Source organism: Asparagus officinalis, chromosome 5 (genome assembly GCF_001876935.1).
Source record: "Asparagus officinalis chromosome 5, Aspof.V1, whole genome shotgun sequence".
Classification (NCBI taxonomy): domain Eukaryota; kingdom Viridiplantae; phylum Streptophyta; class Magnoliopsida; order Asparagales; family Asparagaceae; genus Asparagus; species Asparagus officinalis.
Window position 1 is genome coordinate 3227908 of NC_033798.1, and position 20731 is coordinate 3248638.

The window sequence follows — 20731 nt, forward strand, 5'->3', positions numbered from 1 at the left end:
GTAATAGTATATAGATATCAAAGTATTTGACTAATTCAAAAGAAGTTATATAAGATATTATTTCCTCAGTTTGAGCTCTCGACTTGTGTTTTTCCATCCTAAAAGCTTCAAACTGTTCTAATGAGTTATATTTCCCAAATTATTCTACAATGGCAAGATAAACTTTTTAGGGACAACGATCTAAACTAATTTACCATTCAGTTTCTGTGATCTTTTAGCTCGGAAGCATATTTCCATAGAAATAAATCTTTAGATAAATCTTTTTAACTTTTTCGTGTTTTTAACCAATTCTATTATCCTATGTGTATCTTTATATTTTAGGCATATAATAATAAAAAAATTCCTCAAGGACCCAAAATATGGGACCAATAGAGGGGACAAGTGAGGTGTCTCCCTCCTATTGGATAATGAGTTGACCATCATTAATGATGGCCAACTCATTATCCAATAGGAGGAAGACACCTCATTTGTCCCCTCAATTGGTCCCATATTTTGGGTCCCTGTAGCAAAACTCATAATAATGGATACTAATATGGATAGATGTCGATATTTAAGGAAATGAGAATCAGAACATGATAGCATTGAGTAATGTTTGAACCTTATGTCCATGTCAATATTTTATTCTAAAACAAAGGATCATAAAAAAAATATTTTGAATGCATTAGGGAATTTTAGTCTCTCTGCCTACTACGATCTCAGCAATTTGGAAACTAACCCACAATCAATAAGATAGAAAATAACCGTAATCAAGAAGAAAGAACACTGAGATTTACGTGGCTCAGTCGACCAACTTCAACATACGTCCACGGGTAACAATACAAGAAATCCATCATGTATAAGGGAGAACTACAAGAGGAACCACTCAACTCTCGTCTCTTAATCTCTCAACCTCACATATATAATCAACTCTCATATTCTCTCCAAAGCCCTCTTCTTACAATCTTTTGCATGGACAAAGACTGCGAAACCCTCTCCTAATATTGTAATCTTTTACACGGACAAAGACTACGAAACCCTCGCCTCTTGCACAATATTTTTGAATCAGGTGATACCCTCTACTAACCCTAGATTACAAGAATATTGGCACTCTGTCCTCTCCTTAGTTTTTCCTCCAACAATAGAAAATATATATAGGAAAACCAAAATCATATCTCTAGCCTGACTTCCTAATTAGAATAGGTTTCGAACTCCTAATCATGATAAGACCCAATCTCCTAATCATGATAGATCTCTAATACTATCTAATTTTCATGAAGTTATATAAAGAATCAAAGACACAATCCCAACAATCTTCACCATGGATTTGATTCCCAAGCCACCTCGAAGATCTATCATTGCCGTCTTGAAACATTACCTATCCTGCTAGCATCTACTATTCCTTTCGCACTTCAAATCGAAGCACATGCACTCCTAATCAGAACACCTGCACTCTAACTAGATGCCCGTATGACCCTCATGTTCATCTGTCTTGCTGTGGTACCTCTACCTCTCTTGTGCGCACCAAGAGATCTTCGCCACCTCTGACATTAGAAGCAAATCAACCATACTTATCCTCTCAATTTGAACTTAACAGTAGTCTTCCCCCACTTGTTGTCCTTGTACTCTACCTGCATCGCTTGTCTCGAATCATATCGGTGCATCTTTCCTACTCCACACTACGAGCCGGATGCCTCTATCTCCCTATCACTTGCATTGAACTGAATATGAGTGCTCATCGTCTTCAAGCCTAATGCCATCATCTCCATCAGCATGTGTGTCACTCTATTGTTCCTGCTTGCAAGCTCCACCTAATCTGGAACTGTCCTCCTCGAGTCTACACACTAACTAACTACTGCTCCTGCGATAACTCTGAATAATTATATGCTAACAACTCTACTGTTAGAATCATATTTGATTCTCTACACTGATCCCATTCGTCGCATACTCGTTTGCCATATCTGCCATCAAATTTGTCTTATCGTTGAATAGTGGAATATCAAACTTCCAACTCGAAGAAGTCATCATCCTCTAACCATAATTAAAATTCAAATCAGTCACTATAGAGATTGAATTTAATAAAATCAACATAAAAAACAAACTCAGCGCGTTGAAAAACCCTAGGAACGACTCCTGGATCACCAAAGTCCGCCTCCAAATGCTCAATCAAAAGATAAATCAATGTGCACCGTCGGATTTGATTTTATAGTTTGTAAACAAATGCTCGCCCACGTGGACAGTGTTCCCGTTGCTACAGTATTCCCGTGCTATAGTACCTTCGTTTTTTCTTTTTCTTTTTCTTCATCTTGATTCTTGTAAAGTCGATCTTCAAGCTCGCATGACGATGACTTCTATCTTGAAAACTAACTCCTGGATTCATCACCATTGCTCTGATACTACTTATTGAAAAATTTTGCCTCTCAGCCTACTACGATCTCCGCAACTCGGAAGCTAACCCACAATTAATAAGATAGAAAATAACCGTAATCAAGAAGAAAGAACACCGAGTTTTACGTAGTTCGGTCGACCAACTTTGACCTGCGTCCACGACCAATAATACAAGAAATCAACTATGTATAAGGGAGAACTACAAGAGGAATACTACAAAACATGCACAATAAGGGGCGGTTAGCAGGTGCATTTTAGCGGGTGATTTCCTAGCTATCGTGCACCTCCGCCAAGTTTTCAAATGAAGAAGAAGAAGAAGAATAGCAACAAGAAATCCATGGCCAGTGCTAGTGATATTAGAGATTCGATCTTTGTTTATCCTTCTCAAGTTGTTGATGATGCTTCTGAGGTGAGATCTTCAATATCTGCAGAGATGGAAAGTACAGGTCCAAAGGGAGCTAAGAGGAAAATGCTAATGGAAGAAATCCTTGCTAGATCTGATCCTATTTCAGATCTTCATCATCAATAGAGCTTTGGAATTCAAGCCATTAGACAGCTAAGTTCTTCTAATTCTACTCTACAGGCAGATGATGAAGCCGATGATGATTTTGAATTCGATATTATTAATCTGGATGCTGAAAACATTGAGGATTCTTCTCATCTAGAAAATAGAGCTGATAAATCTATAGATCTAGAAACAGAGGTAATAGATAAATCTGTTGATGAAAATTTGGAAAAATCAGCTAATGAAAATTTGATTGATGAGGAATTGAAGGAGAATACTGAGCCTGAACCTCGAAAGTCTTTTGTTAGTCTTTTCGTTGATAACAGGAAATCTGGCAATGGACTTTCTCTAAGTTTTTTTCCATCTGCTCAATCTAATACTGTTTCATTCAATACTGAAGAATGGACAGAAGGAGAAGTTCTTTGGAAATCTGCTTTATTAGGGCATGTTATTGGGTTAAATACTAAATTCAAGGCTATGGAATCTTTTGTTAACAAATTTTGGGGTAAAATTTCAATTCTGAAGATCTCCATTATCAAGCAAGGATTGTTTCTTTTTTATTTTCAAACTGAGAAACAAATGCGAGATGTCTTAGAGGCTGGTCCTTGGTTCTTTGGATCTAGGCCTTTGATGTTAAAGCCATGGAGTATTGACACAGATTTAGAAAACCTGCAGGATTTCTACTACCCAATGTGGGTTCAATTTCCAAATTTGCGGCTTAATCTATGGAGCTCAACTGGTATTAGTAAGGTTGCTAGCCTTATTGGAAAACCAATTGCAACTGATAAGCTAACAGCTACCAGGCAGAGGCTGAGCTATGCAAGAGTTCTATTGGAAGTTAAATTTCCATTGAAGGAGCCATTGCCAGATCAATTGATTATCCAAGGGCCTGATGGAAGGAATTATACTCAGCCAGTATTGTATGAATTTAAACCTAGATGGTGTACCTTATGTAGTATGGTTGGGCATAACATTGAGCAATGCAGGAGAAACAGAGCTAAAAAAGTGTGGGTACCTATTAAGAAGCAGGTTGGAAAAGAAACTCAGGCTAACTCAGAGCATTATGAAATGGTAAATGACTCTACAATTCAAAATAGGACTAGAGGAGAAACATCTAAGAGTGATTCTGCAATTCCTGTAGCAAAACATGCACAGACTGATACTCAGACTCCCAGAGACAGAAACATAACAGAAAATCTTGTAAATGAGAAAGAAATTGCTCCAAATATATCAAATCAGGGAATGAAAGATACTGGTGGCTACCTTAAGCAGAATACTACAAAACATGCACAACAATGGGCTGGTGTTTGCGGAAAAAATTGCTTGTTTTATTACGAGATTCATTACAAACTTCATACGTTTACAACGAATACAAAAATCAGTCTTTTTATAAGACTTTTACACAATGAAAACAAAAAAAAGTTTACAACTTTATCAAACAAACGCAGAGATCGTTTATCGGTCTTCTGCTTGCGTGGGATCTTTGCCTGTGCCGGGGTTTATCCGTGGACCACCGTCGATCAGATCTGATTGCTGAAAAAATTGGGCAGAGCTTCATCTATCCGTGAAGGGATTGAGAAACTGTAGCTCTTATCTCGGCGAAGCGAGATAATCACTCTTCTTAAGATTACCGCAACGGGATAATCCTAAGGAACGGATCCGGGAAACTGTAGATCTGACGAATCTCTGTCTCTTGCGTTGAAGAACTCGATCCGATCTCTCCTCCTCCTCTCTGAAATATGTACACTTTAAGTCTTCAATCTGGCAGGGCTTCGTCGAGGCACGAGAATTCCAGATCTTGAAAAATGAGGGCCAGAGGCTTGTATTTATAGGCTCGGGGGAGTTTGGAGCGGTTAAAACCACCTAAAGGCCCAAATCTACGTTTCCCCTTGATCCGAGACACTCCGTTATGGTGTATAAGTTTGTTTTCGCTGTAAATTCTTCGTCCGAACTCGGATTTGAGTGATTCGAAGTGCATTGGAAAGCCAACAAGGAGTTCTATCAGCTCCGATGGTTGGATCATCTGTAGAGTGAATGAGACACGAAGGGCATTGTTCTTTTTATAAACATCGCGGGGCTCCCAATTAGCCCGTACCTTCGTTATTCCGAGATTCTGTTACTCCATGTAGTTCGTCGATTCACTTCAAGCGTTCACCGACATCAATCGAACTCTTGTGGACTGGATAGTGACGTTCATCATCGTTCCTTAATACTGAGCTGTTCGTGGAGACCTATAGGCAATTTTCGATGCCTACAGATACCCCCTCTAAAGCGTTCCAGACTCGTTTCTTTTATAGAAGAAGCTGGAATACTTTGGATGTGATTGGTCCAGCCTTCAGTCGGCGTAAAGGACCTGTAGCTAGTTTCAACTCTTGGCTCCTTCGATTTTCGGTCTATCCAATGTTTTGACGAATAGCCGAAGTCCTTCCGGCGCTGCGTTTATCGCTTGGCCGTCGTCGGAGTCTCGAGTCTACCACCAGTGAGTTGAGTTTGGCTTGTGTCATTGAGTTGACTTTGAACTGACTATCTCCATCATGATATATTGATTCGCGTTGACTTTTTGATCGCAACGCGTTGACCGGCGTTGACCGGCGTTGACCTAGGGTTACGCGTTGACCGGCGTTGACCCTAGGGTTTCGAACGTCGTACGTTGACACAGTTTATACTCGTACGTTTATTGGAGTATACACAGTTTAAGCTCTTAAGGTATTGGAGCACGGCGGTCCTAAGTATCGAGGTTGCAGGACCAACTGTTAAAGCTGATTCATCTGCATTTGTGGATCTTATCTTAATGTTGTTGGATAATTGAGTCACGAGACCAACTAACAGAGCTGATGCATCAATGACTGTACTTATAGAATTTTTGGCAAATTCTCAGCCATCAACGGGTTTGATGAGCCTTTACCGACTACCGTTTGAGTCGGGCTAGCATGCAGATTGTTTAGATCTGTTCTGCACATAACGTTGTGCTAAAAGAGTTAACTCTTTTAGTGCTACGACATTGAATACGTAGGCTTCGTTTTTCTCACGGGAATAGACTACCCGACAACACGTGTTAGGCGTTGACTTATCCTTACTTAGGATTCAGGATAAAAATCCTCAGACTCGGATTCTGGTGTCTTCTTCAATCGGTAAAAGACTAAACCGGTAACGCGTGTTAGGCGTTGACTTATCCCTGCTTAGGCTTCAGGATAAAATTCCCCATACGTGTGAGGCACGGATTATGGTGTTATTAATAACAACCTGCCACAATGTTGAATATGTGGTCTTTTGTCCTTTTTACGGTCAAAGACTAACCGGCAATGCGTGTTAGACATAGACTTTGGGATTTTTGGCAAACCCCCAGCCATCAACGGGTTTGACGTGCCTTTACCGATTACCGTTTGAATCGGGCTAGCATGTGAATTATTAAAACCCGTTTCACATGTAACGTTGTGCTAAGAGAATTGCTTCTCTTAGACTTAATGCTATGATTTTGAATACATAGACTTCGCCATTTCTTACGGGAATATGGCATCCGGCAACGCGTATTAGACGTTGACTCATCCCTACTTAGGATTCGGGATGAAAGTCCCCAGAATTGTACTCTGGTGTCTTTTTCAATCGGTGAAAGGCTAAACCGGCAACGCGTGTTAGGCATAGACTTTGGGATTTTTGGCAAACCCCCAACCATCAACGGGTTTGACGTGCCTTTACCGATTACCATTTGAATCGGGATAGCATGTGAATTATTAAAACCTGTTTCACATGTAACGTTGTGCTAAGAGAATTGCTTCTCTTAGACTTAATACTATGATTTTGAATACATAAACTTCGCCATTTCTTACGGGAATATGGCATCCGACAACGTGTATTAGGCGTTGACTCATCCATACTTAGGATTCGGGATGAAAGTTCCCCGTACCTGTGAGGCACAGATTTTGGGAGTTGAAAAAGGTGGTGTCTTCTCTTGGGGTAAAGACGAACACGAAATGGGAGAGGAAGAATTTTATATTCTATCTCCTGACACTGAGGAAGAAGAATTTTATATTCTATCTTCAGCTGGAAAGGAGACTCGAGGTGGGGTCTCCACCCCCAGAATCCGGAAAGGTGAAACTAAGAGTGGGATCTCCACTCCGAGAATCGAAAAGATTCAGATAACCCTAACTGTCGGAATGTTTGATTATCGAACTAAAGATGAATTTCTCATTTATCGAGAGTGAATTGTGGTTTTGGTCTTAACTGTCGGAAGGTTTGACCAAGCAGGAGTTTTAAGAGATCCTAACTGTAGGAAGGTTTGATCGCTCGATTTGTGGACCTCTCGTTCATTGAGGGAATCAAGAGGGGGTTTTGGTTTTGGTCCTAACTGTAGGAAGGTTTGACCGAATGGGAGGTTTAAGACGATCCTAACTGTAGGAAGGTTTGATCGCTCAATTTATGGGCCTCTTGTTCATTAAGGGAATCGAGAGGGGATTTTGGTTGTGGCCCTAACTTTTATAGGTTTGACCTGAAAGCAAAGGGAGTGGAATACAAGTAGCAGTAGAAATACTAGTTTGTACTGGCCACTCGATGAAGAGTTTTGACGTTAAGTAATCAGGACTTAACACGTCAAGCTTTGGAAATTGCCATGAATTGGCCCATCAATTGACTTGATCAGTGGGGTATTTTTGTGAGGAAAGATTAATCTGTCAAAAGGATCGAATCTCGTCTCAACAAGATAACTCATGAGAATTAGTGAATTTGATAACAATAATAGAAAACATTCCAAGCTTTAGAGTTTAAATGTGGATGTTTTAATTATCACTTTTGTAGTGATTGGGTTATCCCTAAGAATATCACCCGTGGTATTCTTTCGAGAACTTGCCGATACATGAATAATCCACCCCCAGCTTCCCTTATGGAACTGGGTCCGACATTGTACTCAGTTGGGTGTCCGGGTTATCCTTAAGAATATCAGGCATAGTATTCTCCAGGAACTTCCCGTGAAAGAAAGGAAACAGTTTAGACTCATATACTTGTTGGAGTATGTAAGGAAGCAGTTTAACCTCATGCACTTGTTGGAGGATTGAGAAGCAGTTTATACTCGTATACTCTTTGGAGTGTTGCTTCGACTTAATTGAGTGATATAACACCGGCTTCAACCAAGGTTTGGATGCTATTCTTAAGAGCAAAGCACTCCTTGGTGGGATGAACGACCCTCCTGTTGTATGCACAGTACTTTGAGTCCGTAGTGTTGTCAGCTTCCTCCTGATTTGTGATAGGTGGTAGCTTGATCTTGTTGCTTCCAAGGAGGGATTCGAAGATGGCTGGAACGTCTTCGTCCTTGAAGGAATACTTTTTCTTGAGTCTCGGGTCCGAAGTCTTTTGCTGCCTTCGGGATTGCTGTTGTGACATTCGATTAGCACCAACAACAGCTGCAGGTGCCTTGCCCTTACCACGAGAGGCAAAGTTCGAGTTCGGAAGATTCGCCGTTGGTTGGCTCCTCTCGGCTTTCTTCCTTTGGAGGAAGCGTTCGGCTTGTTCCCCGCGCACCTTCAAGTCTTTTCAAGTGTTAGACGGTGTTGTTCCCATTGCCTCCAATACGTCTAATGTGAGGTTGTTGTGGCAAGTCTGGAGAATGAACTCCTCAGTAATCGGGTCCCGACAGTTCATCGCCTTGTTCCGAAACCTTTTGACGAAGGTGTCGACCAATTTCCCGTCTTTTTTTTTCTCATCGAGCAACGTTCCGATGGATATCTCGGTGTCGTCATCGAAGAAATTAGTGAGGAACTTAGTTTCCATGTCGTCCCAGCTATTCACGCTTCCTGGCTTGAGGCGGCGATACCAATCGAAGGCGGCTCCACGAAGAGTGCCAACGAAGGACCATACCATCAGAGGCTCATTACTAGAGATGACTCCTAGGTGCGATTTGAAGTAAATCAAATGCTGAGTGGGTGAACCCTTCCCATTAAACGGCGTGAAGTTAATTAGACTGAACTTCGCCGGATAGGGGATTGATTCCCATTCTCATGGGTATGGACATAGAATGCCGGTCTTCTTTACCTCTTGAGTAGACATTAAAGCATTAATTTTGCTTTCGAGATCCTTCATCTTTTCGTCCTCACCTATATCCTGTTTTGGATAATTTCCGAGAGGAATAATACGGCCACCCCCAGTGTTATTATCTTTGGCAGAACCACCCCCAGCGTTGTTATCTGTGTTATTATCTTTGGCAGAACCACCCCCAGCGTTGTTATCTGTAGGGTGTGCATTTGAACCACACCCAGTATTTTTGGGATGTTATCTGTAGGGTGTGCATTTGAACCACACCCAGTATTTTTGGGAGGTGCATCGGCCATGATGATTTCATCCACTTCTGGATCGCTGTCAATTGTGGCGTTCTGGGTACGACGGCTGGATTCAACTAGCTGATTTGACAAAGCTCGGATTTGTTGGTCGTGCATTTGTCTCATCTCCTGCATGGTCATTTCCATTTCAATTTTGAATGCTTCTTTCTGCTTGGCTAGAGCATCCTCAATGATTTTGGCTATTTGCTCGGTGTTGACCATGAACACTTCCCGAGCTTATCCTATGCTAGACGTTGTATCATCAGAGGCGATTGCGGAATAAGAATCTGAGAGTTCGTCATCGGAATGTATTCTTTCATGGATGCCCTGGTAATCATTATGTCCAACGGTTTCTAGCTGAAGCTGAGATATTTGTTGGGTTATTCCCGAACTGACTCTTCTTCCTGGAGAGAAATTATGGTTGGAACCACTTGAAACAATCGGAGATTTTTCCTTATTGACCATGTTGATGGTAACTTCTGGGAATTCATCATCTTGATCAACCGATCCTCTTTGGTGGAAACGCCTTGATTTGGGCTTCGTCATTCCATCGGAGATCCTCTCGAATACCGAGACCCTCTGTAAAGCGGTCTTGGGGTAGCTACACGATGATAATATTGCCTTGATAATTTTGATGCACGGACAGTGAGAGTCCGCTTCCCGGGTACTTCTCTTTCGAGATTTATTCGTACCCCCGGTCCGATAGTACAACTCATCGACGTTGCGGTCAGAGCAACCTATCGGCTGTTTACATAAATTCTCAGGTATAACGTATTTTTCTATTTGACGCGTTTTCCTCTGAGTAAACATTGCCTTGTTGGCATTTACAGGAGTCACACGTTTGGAATCACACCCTTGTGAAGGTGAAACCTCAATGGTCTCCTGGTTTTCTGCACGCACCGCCAAGCGGGCCGTTGTTGGAATTTGTTAGGAGGTTGTGTACAACCCCCAGTCCGGATGTTTGCTCGGGGTTCCTTCAATGGTCCCAAGTGTTCTTTAATAGGTGCTTTGCCTTGATCCTCGTGCAAAAGACTCAGGCGTTCCGCTACCACTTTCCTACCTCTGGATATGTCCATATTGTTACGGAGCTTCACCGGAGGTACGTGATTAAAAGGAACGAGATCTGAACTCGACGAAAGCTGGGAACCAGCTTTGGATCTGGACTCAACCGAGAGACACAACTGATGTATTTTATCGGGTAGGGACGCTGACTTAGCCTTCGGCACCCAAACTTGTTTGGATCTCGGCGATCTCTTAACTGCCTCTTTCTTTTGCATTTCCTGTGCTTTTCGCACAAGGGTCTGGGCATGCGCAAGCAAGGCGGGGCGCTTCTGGATTCGCTCCTCGAGAGTTGAGCGGGTTCTTTTAACACGAACTCATTCGTTAATTAGAGATCGAGAGGAGGATTCCGATGCTGGTCGTAGCAACAGATTAGCCACTTGGCGCTTTCTGAACTCCAGATCTGCTTGGTAATGGAGTCCATCCACCTGATCCAAAGCGTTAGCGAATTGGCGCGTGAGGCGTTGGCGTTTCCTTTGACGTGCTCTCTTTGATAGAGTTGGTGCGCCTTCAGCAATCGACTCCTTAATCGTGAAGGAGTTCAGATCTGCAGATCTGGTCTCATTGGGTGCCGGCGGACCATTGCAAGGTACGACTGTAGCATCGGCTATGGGGAGATCGATTTCTTGGTTCTTCAGATCTGGAGACCGATGGATCTTCTGGGAGGAGGAGGCCTTCCTGCACTTGCAAGGAGAGGCGGATCTGGAGGAGGAGGAGGAGGAGGAGACATACTCCTCGAACTTCTGCTGGTCGAACTCGTATTCGACCTCTTCGAGCACCGGGATCTTGATCGTCGGTTGTGGCACGACAGCTTCGGCAACGAAGCTGTTGGCTCCCACTGTGGTCGCCAGATGGTTTGCGAAAAAAGTTGCTTGTTTTATTGCGAGATTCATTACAAACTTCATACGTTTACAACGAATACAAAAATCAGTCTTTTTATAAGACTTTTACACAATGAAAACAAAAAAAAGTTTACAACTTTATCAAACAAACGTAGAGATCCTTTATCGGTCTTCTGCTTGCGTGAGATCTTTGCATGTGTCGGGGTTTATCCGTGGACCACCGTCGATCAGATCTGATTGCTAAAAAAATTGGGCAGAGCTTCGTCTATCCGTGAAGGGATTGAGAAACTGTAGCTCTTATCTCGGCGAAGCGAGATAATCACTCTTCTTAAGATTACCGCAACGGGATAATCCTAAGGAACGGATCCGAGAAACTGTAGATCTGACGAATCTCTGTCTCTTGCGTTGAAGAACTCGATCCGATCTCTCCTCCTCCTCTCTGAAATCTGTGCACTTTAAGTCTTCAATCCGGCAGGGCTTCGCTGAGGCACGAGAATTCCAGATCTTGAAAAATGAGGGCCTGAGGCTTGTATTTATAGGCTCGGGGGAGTTTGGAGCGGTTAAAACCACCTAAAGGCCCAAATCTACGTTGGAGACACCCCAGGATGTCTCCACTTGATCCGAGACACCCTAGGGTGTCTCCCCTTGATCCGAGACACCCTAGGGTGTCTCGGTTTGGGCCGAGACACCCTAGGGTGTCTCGGCTTTGGCCGAGACACCTTAGGGTGTCTCGTTGGTCCTAGACACTCTGTTATGGTGTATAAGTTTGTTTTCACTGTAAATTCTTCGTCCGAACTCGGATTTGAATGATTTAAAGTGCGTTGGAAAGCCGACAATGAGTTCTATCAGCTCCGATGGTTGGATCATCTGTAGATTGAATGAGACATGAAGGGCATTGTTCTTTTTGTAAACATCGCGGGGCTCCTGATTAGCCCGTACCTTCGTTATTCCGAGATTCTGTTAGTCCATGTAGTTCGTCGATTCACTTCAAGCATTCACCGACATCAATCGAACTCTTGTGGACCGGATAGTGACGTTCATCGTCGTTGCTTAACACTGAGCTGTTCGTGAAGACCTATAGGCAATTTTCGATGCCTACAGCTGGGAATCAGGTATTTCGATTTTCATCACCTCTGGTTAATACATCTGGATTTACAAATGTCAATAGATCTAATTTAGCAAAAAGAGTAATATTTTCTGGGAAAGATACTACATGCAGTCAATCATCTCTATTCTCTCTTCTGGAGCAACAATCTGATCCCCCTGGTGAAGATAAAGGGGGACATCCAAATAATGCATTTTGCAATTTGGAATATTAGAGGGTTTAATAAATCCTCTAAACATAGGATTGTGAAGCAACTTATACAAGATTATAATATCTCATTCCTTGCTCTTTTGGAAACAAAACTCCCCGAAAGCAAAATGCAGATGCTGGCAAGAAAAATAACAAAAGACTGGAAATGGATCTCAAATGCTCAAGGAGCTATAAAGGGAAGGATATGGATTCTCTGGGATAATGAAGTCCTCACAGTTCAAAATGTTGTATCATCTGATCAATATATGACATGCTCTATTGTCTCCAGAGATGGCAGAATTACATGTTTGTGCACTATAGTATATGCTCTTAATCAAATGATAGCCAGGAAGACCCTTTGGAATGATTTATTAGCATATAAGCAAAATGTCAATTGTCCCTGGGTGATTGGAGGGGATTTTAATGCTATTATTAGCAGTGATGAAAAGATAGGAGGTGCACCAATCTCTCAAGCTGATACTGAGGATTTTCAGAGCTTTATCAGTTCAAGTCAACTAACTCATATTAGATCTACAGGTTGTTTTTTCACTTGGTGCAATAAGCAAGAAGCTGATTCAAGAATATGGTCTAGATTGGACAGATGCTTGGTAAATGATGAATGGATCCACAATTATACATCCAGTCAAGTGGAATTCCTCAATCCTAGTTGCTCTGACCACTCTCCTGCTCTATTAACAATAGGAGATGATGTGACTGAGGGTAAAAGGCCTTTCAAAATTTTCAACATGTGGGCTAAGCATTCATAGTTTATTTCAACAATCAGGTCAATATGGGATCAAGAATTATATGGGTATGAGATGTACAAATTTCACACTAAGCTCAAAAGGCTCAAACCTGTACTAAAGGAGCTAAATAAGAAACATTTCATGAATATAAGTGAGCAAGTGGATAGAGCCAAAAGTGAACTAGCTAACATTCAAGGGCTACTTAATGAAGATCTTTTCAACCCTGAACTGATATCTAAGGAAAAAGACTGCTTAAACAAATATGTCAGACTCTTGGATTGTGAAACATCTTTCTACAGGCAGAGAGAAAATATTAAATGGGGATTACATGGGGATAAAAGCTCACAATTTTTCCACTCTATCATGAAAAAGAAAAGACATCATAACATAATTCTTTCTATATATGATAGAAATGGTGTCAGAATCACAGAAAAATCAGAGATCACTGAAGAATTTTTAGAATACTATAAAAATCTTCTGGGTACTTCAGTTCCAACTTCTATACCAAATACTGAGGTGATTAAAAATGGTCCTCTGCTCACATCTGATCAAAAATCTATGCTTGGTTTGCATGTATCAAGGGAGGAAATTAAAGAAACAGTTTTCTCTATGTCAAATGATAAGAGTCCTGGTCCTGATGGATTTGGTGCTCTCTTTTACAAGGCTTCTTGGAATGTAATTGGAGAAGATCTATATGCAGCAGTTGAGGAATTTTTCAGATCAGGAAAATTGCTAGGTACATTTAATACTACATCTATTACTTTGGTGCCAAAAGTTCTCAATCCTATATCAGCTAATGAATTTAGACCAATTGCTTGCTGCAACTGTGTGTACAAAATAATATCAAAAATCATTGCTGGTAGAATTCAAAAGGTCATGGGATACCTAGTTAATGATGCTCAAAGTGCATTTGTTAAGGGGAGGTTTATCTCTGGTAATATTCTCTTAGCACATGAGCTCATCAAGCACTATAACAGGAAAAACACTTCTCCAAGAGCCATTTTAAACATTGACTTGAGAAAGGCATTTGACACCATTAATTGGGAGTTCATAAGATACATGTTGACAGGACTGGATTTTCCTGAAACTGTAATTTAATGGATCATGGAATGCATCTCAACCCCAAAGTACTCACTATCAATCAATGGTACACTTCATGTATGTTTTCAAGGTGCAAGAGGACTTAGACAAGGAGATCCATTATCCCCCTACCTATTTGTAATTGGAATGAAGTATCTATCAAGGAGGCTGGATTTTCTTAAGGAAGACAGGTTATTTAGATTTCATCCCAAATGCTCTAGAATAAAAATTACTCATCTACTATTTGCAGATGACCTTCTATTATTTTGCAAAGCTGACATGAACTCAGTTTCAAGATTAAATGATTGTCTTAAGGAATTCAGTCAAGTCTCTGGTTTGGAACCAAACTCTGCCAAATGCTCATTATATATGAGTGGTATTGGTGATGATTTGAAAGTTCAGATAAGCTCCTATCTCAACTTTCCAGAATGTGTTCTCCCTATAAGATACTTGGGTGTTCCTCTTATCTCAAAGAGGCTCTCATGGCTGGACTGCTCTCCACTTATAAACAAAATATCAGAACAATTTCAAAGCTGGCAAAATAGAAGAACTCTGTCCTATGCTGGCAGATTGCAATTGATCAAGTCAGTTATTCTAGGAATTCAGATTTTCTGGACTAGCAATTACATATTGCCAATCAAAGTGCTTGAGAAGATTGATAGCATGTGTGCTGAATTCCTATAGGGGCATAAAATCCCCCTGGTATCTTGGTCTTCTATCTGCCAGGACCTGGAGCATGGAGGACTTAGAGTTTTTTCTGCAAATGTATGGAATCATGCTTCTGCTGCTAAACTCCTTTGGTTAATTCATCTCAAAAAAGACATTCTTTGGATCAAATGGGTGCATGGAAACTACCTAAGACAAAATAATATTTGGCAAGTTCAAGTAAAGGAAAATGATTCATGGATGTGGAAGCAGCTACTAAGAGTGAGGGATTTGTTGATAGGAAAATTTGGAAATGTTGATAATCTTCTAAATGTTGTTGCTGGATATTGTGTCAATGGTTCAATCAGTATTTCTTCAGTGTATAGAAAGATAAATCAGCAAGCTCCTCCTATGATGCAGCATAAACATGTACCAAAAAGGTTGCAAGTGCACAACCGTGTCAAGTTATAGTATTTAAGATATCGATCCCACGAGGAAGGTGTTTTGTAGGAGAAAATATAAAATCGGTTCTTATTTTGTGTGCGTGACAAATAGGAGTGATGAGTAAATGTGATTGTGGAGAGATAATGAGAGTGAAAGTGATAGTGCGTGAAACGGCACAAAATTTAAGTGAGAGTGGATGTGACAAAGAATGAGTGTGATCAATAAGGCAAGAAGGAAAAATGAATAAAATCAAGAAATAAATGAAAAATCAAGAATGAAGAACAAAATTCAAAAGAAAATGCAAGAAATTAAAGATGGTGGATTCAATTATAGATATGGATAATCTAAAATTGAACCCACTTCTTAGAAAAGGGTGATTCCTAGAGGGTTCTAGCCTAAAGGCGAATCAAACAAAATAAAAAGAAATAAAAAGAAAAACTAAACCCAAGAGGGTTCTAGTCTCAAGGTGAATAGTATAAGAAATTAAAATCTAACTACAAAATAAATTACAAAATCTAAACTACAAAATAAAATTACAAGAATTAAATGCACGAAAATAAATCTACTCTATAAGCATAAAATAAATCTAAGGCAAGAGGGTTCTAGCATCTTGGCTATTTAACAAGAAAATAAAATCTAACTACAAGCATAGAAATAAATCTAAACTAATAAGCAATAAAAGAGAAAAAGAAAGAAATGCAAACCTTCAAATAATCCTCCATCTTCATCTTCATCTTCATCATCCAACAAAGAGAAGAAGAGAAAAATGTAAAGTGGTGAAAAAATTATTATTATTAATTGCAACAAAAGTTATAATTTTAGAAGGCCTTCTCAATTAAGAGTAGCCCTCCTCTCCAAAAGGAGTTACAAAAGTTTTCACACCCTAACCCCTCACTCTCTACCCCTATTTATAGTAAACATCAAAGAATGAGAGCAATTAGATCAAACTTGAGCCCCAAGACAAGCAAAATCAGCCATTGACGCGCGCTACAGTAATCCGGCATCGATGCAGGTATCGATGCAGGTATCGATGCCCACATCGATGCCGATATTGATACTCATTATTTCCAAATTCTGATTTCACGGATAGCTTCCTCTCGTCGAGATAGGCGATTTTCATATATTATATGTTAAATTCCGCCTTCCGGATTAGGAGATATCGTCATTTCTTTGTGGCCAACCATTTTGAATATGATTTCTTTTCATATTGGATTTTTGATTTTCTCCGGCTTCTACCGGCTACTCGGCTTGATTCTGGACTTTTGGATAATTTGAAAATTGATTTTTCAATGGGCTTCTTTGATTCATTTCTTCATTTAATCGATGGGTTTTTGTTGAGAGATGAGAGTTTGAGATTTATTCTTCATTAACCTACAATTAAAAGATAAAAACAATTATTAGTGGTATATTTATTCATATAAAATAGATAATGAGGATATAAAATTATAATAAAATATGATTATCATCCTACTATTCTGGCCTCTCATTCCAGGTTGTTAACACAGAATAGACTGTGCAGGATGAGAATATTAAGTACCAGCCAGTGTGTTTTATGCTCCAATATTCGTCAGATGGAAACCTGTGAGCACCTCTATTTTGAATGCCAATACTCTGCAACTGTTTGGAATAAGATCATGGATTGGCTTAGCTACAGATGGAAATCTTGCAAGTGGAATCAATTAACAACATGGTATAGTAATCTAAAAGGGATTGGTTTTAAGAAAAAATTGAAGAGGATGGCTTTGTCGGCTGCTGTTTATCTAATATGGCAGGAGAGAAACCTCAGAATATTTCAGCACAAAGCTAGAGACCCTGAAAAGCTTTTTCGTGTAGTGAAGATTACAATTTTTGCAAAAATTTTGAATGAAGACATCCCAAATCATGTTAGGGATTATATAGAGAGTTTATAGTTTGCTCAGTCTGGGTTTCATTACCAGACTTCTTGTTGTCAAAGTGTGACATTGATGTACGATAAAACTCTCATACTTGGTATAATGAATATATTTTTTCATTGACAAAAAAAAAGAACTACAAGAGGAACCACTTAACTCTCGTCTCTCAATCTCTCAATGTCACATACGTAATCAACTCTCATATTCTCTCCAAATTCCTCTCATTACAATCTTTTAAACGAACAAGGACTGTAAAATTCTCTCCCAATAATGTAATTTTTTACACGGACAAAGACTACGAAACCCTCACCTCTTGCACAATATTCTTAAATCAGGCTACGCCCTCTGCTAACCCTAGATTACAAGAATATTGACTCTCTCTCATCTTCTTAGTTTTTCCTCCAACCATAGAAGAATATATAGAGGGAAACTAAAACTCTATCTCTTGCCTAACTTCCTAATTAGAATATGTTTTAAATTCCTAATCATGATGGGACTCAATCTTCTAATCATGATAGATTTTTAACCCTATCTAATTCTCATGAAGTTATACAAAGAATCAAAGACACGATCCAAACATAATGTTCTCCTTTGATTCGATTAACATAATATCCAGAAACAAAAGAAACGATAAATATCATGCAAAATATAATCAAAATTTTACAAATAAAATTAAGGAACTTAATCCATTGTTTTTCTAGGAGTGAAAAATGTTAGAGCCAAATTAAAATTGAATCTTTAACCAGAATTATGCCTCGCTAATTGAAATTATTAAATTCTAATTTGTATTTAAAAAAATTTGTAGCCTATAGATTAATATATTGTCCTAGATTAAAATTTAGTTACTTCTTTTCTTTACAATTCAAGTTTCTAGTAGATAATTTGGAGAAACAAATCTAACGACCTAGCTTCCTCTATAATATCTGATATGTGATGAAAGAAGAGGGTGACAGCTATACTAGTTTAATTATTATAATTAAATTTGTGATAGCAGATATTATCTTATATAATGTTTCCTCTGGCTACAATAACTTTGTAGGGCCCTTTGTGTACATGATGTGATTAATTAAAAAAGTTTGCAATGATGTGTCTTTTTATGGAGAAAGGCATAATTTTGACGGTGTTTGCGTGTCGACCCCATCTACTGGGACCGCAGACACTCCGGCTCAAGAAGAGTACGAACTCTGATCTCTTTTCACACCAGGCACGTACGTGTAAAGCGAGCATTTATACGTGCAAAATCTAATGAAAGAAAATTTGATGTTTATCAATTAAATTTTGAATTTTTCTCGCGTTCATTTCTCTCATATAACCATAGTTTTTGTTAATTACGAAAGCTAATTCTTATGGTATATTTGGCAATCCTCTAAAACTAAGCAAGGATTACCTTTTATACGTAGGAAAAAAAACTTTTCAAAACTAGTTTTAGTTTGGACCAGTTCTCTCTTGATCCAAACTAAAAATAATTTAGGACGAAATTAAGCTAAGACTGACTCTAGCCCAGTATTTGACATTTTTATAAGGGAAAATTGCTTCTAGTCCCTAAAATAATAATAACTATTCTTTCCCCACTCAAGACTTTTTTCAACACTTCCAAAACCCCCAAAAGCAAATCCAGAATTCTCTGAGCCCCAAAACATAAAACTCAAGAGTTTAAAACATGTGAAGACCATAATATCATTTCTCTCTCTCTAACCCCCCCCTCCCTCTCTCTCTCTCTCTCTCTCTCTCTCTCTCATCATTTCTCTCTCTCTACCCCCCCCCTCCCTCTCTCTCTCTCTCTCTCTCTCTCTCTCTCTCTTCATGATGTCACTCTGATGATTTAAAATGAGTTTTAAGGGGGAAATTCTAGTTCCTCTAAATTTTTTAAATGACGTCGACATCGGCGATGGAACTTTCTCGGCGTTCGTTCATGAGGCGAAGAAAACTGCGATCTTGAAGATGATGATGACGAGTTGCGAGGGTTCAGCGTCGTTGTTTCGAAGAAAAAGGCGGGAACTCCGGCGACTCCCGACGTAATTTCCCCCCCCTTTTTTTACTTGTACTTGAATCTGAGTGTTATATTTTTTTGTTATTTTACATATTGTTATAAATTTTTTTAATATCGATGACTTGAGATTAAACCAGATTCTATAAATTTATATATTGTTGTCATTTTACTATAATAAGTTTGTTGTTAAGGTTATGAGTTGGTTGTGAAGAAAGATTACGAGTTGGTTTTGAAGATTACTAGTTGGTTGTGAAGTTTACGAGTTGATTGTCAAGATTACGAGTTGGTTGTGAAGGTTACGAGTTGGTTGTGAACCTCGGCAATGAGTTAGTTGTGAATGTTATGAATTGGTCGTGAATGTTAGTTAACAACAATCACAATCAACTCATTGTCAAGGTTCATAACCAACTCGTAACCTTCACAAACAACTCGTAACATTCACAACCAACGCATAACCTTCACAACCAACGATAACCTTCATAACCAACTCGTAACCTTGACAACCAACTCGTATTCTTCACAACCAACTCGTAACATTGACAACCAATTTGTAACATTGACAACCAACTGGTAAACTTGACAACCAACTTGTAACATTGACAACCAACTGGTAACCTTGATAACTAACTCGTAACCTTCATTCACAACCAATTCATAACCTTAATAACAAACTCATTATAGTAAAATAACAACAATATATAAATTTACATACTCTACTTTAATTTCAAGTCATCGATTTTAAAAAAAATTACAACAATATGTAAAATAATAAAAATATATAGCATCAGATTCAAGTAAAAGCTAAAAAAGGGGGAAAATTACACCAGGAGTCGCCAGGGTTCTCGCTTTTTTCTTTGAAATGGTGACGTTTAATCCATCGTAACTCACATTGATCCCAATCTTCTTCGTCTTAAACGATCGACCGTCTTCGTCATCACCGTCTTCAAGATCACAACAATATATAAATTTTGAGGGAACTAGAATTCCCCCCACCCCCAAAACCCATTTCAAATAATCACATTGACATCATGAGAGAGAGAGAGAGAGAGAGAGAGAGAGAGAGAGAGAGAGAGAGTATTATTGTCTTCACATGTTTTAAACTCTTGAGCTTTATGTTTTTGAGGCTAAGAGAATTGTGACTTTGCTTTCGAGGATTTTGAGAGTGTTGAAAAATTCTTAGGTGGGGAAAGAATAGTTGTTATTTTGATGGCTAGAAGCAATTTTCCCTTTTTATAAACGCGCCATTACTTCTCTCCATTAGCTCAATCGAACGTTCGCACGCGCGCGAACGCGTTCGCACGCTCCTCAGCTCAAAGCCGTCGCACTGACACGTGTGAGGACAAACATTTCATACCCAGTCAAAACCCGCTCTCCCTACTGTTATAAGTATGAAAGCATCCGTCGACATGCACTACAAGACCGTCGCCCGCATTTAGTGCTCCCACTTCCGTACTCTTTTTACCACCGCCTATCGCCAGTCACCCTCCCCCGCCTTCCAAAGCCATAAAAAAAGATAATAATAATAATAATAATAATAAAACCTCAAAATCTCCTTTCTAGCTACT

General features: G+C 39.5%; 2 protein-coding genes across 2 annotated transcripts; both read left to right on the plus strand.

Moving 5' to 3' along the window:
* Positions 2666-13136, plus strand: LOC109839998. Its single transcript, XM_020408477.1, has 3 exons — positions 2666-2773; positions 2948-4172; positions 12295-13136. Exons 1-3 carry the CDS (start codon positions 2666-2668, stop codon positions 13134-13136), a joined length of 2175 nt encoding a protein of 724 aa, XP_020264066.1.
* On the plus strand, positions 14220-17194 carry LOC109840002. The gene is made up of 3 exons (XM_020408488.1): positions 14220-14837; positions 14922-15269; positions 16856-17194. The coding sequence occupies exons 1-3, from the start codon at positions 14220-14222 to the stop codon at positions 17192-17194; spliced, it is 1305 nt and encodes a 434-aa protein (XP_020264077.1).

Coding starts and splice junctions, on each gene's coding strand:
- LOC109839998 (XM_020408477.1), top strand. CDS start 2,666: ATGAAGAAGAAGAAGAAGAATAGCAACAAGAAATCCATGGCCAGTGCT. Junction 2,774..2,947: donor TTGTTGATGATGCTTCTGAG/GTGAGATCTTCA, acceptor TCTACTCTACAG/GCAGATGATGAAGCCGATGA. Junction 4,173..12,294: donor ACATGCACAACAATGGGCTG/GTGTTTGCGGAA, acceptor TACTACATGCAG/TCAATCATCTCTATTCTCTC.
- LOC109840002 (XM_020408488.1), top strand. CDS start 14,220: ATGGAATGCATCTCAACCCCAAAGTACTCACTATCAATCAATGGTACA. Junction 14,838..14,921: donor ATTACATATTGCCAATCAAA/GTGCTTGAGAAG, acceptor TCTATCTGCCAG/GACCTGGAGCATGGAGGACT. Junction 15,270..16,855: donor CTATGATGCAGCATAAACAT/GTACCAAAAAGG, acceptor AATATTCGTCAG/ATGGAAACCTGTGAGCACCT.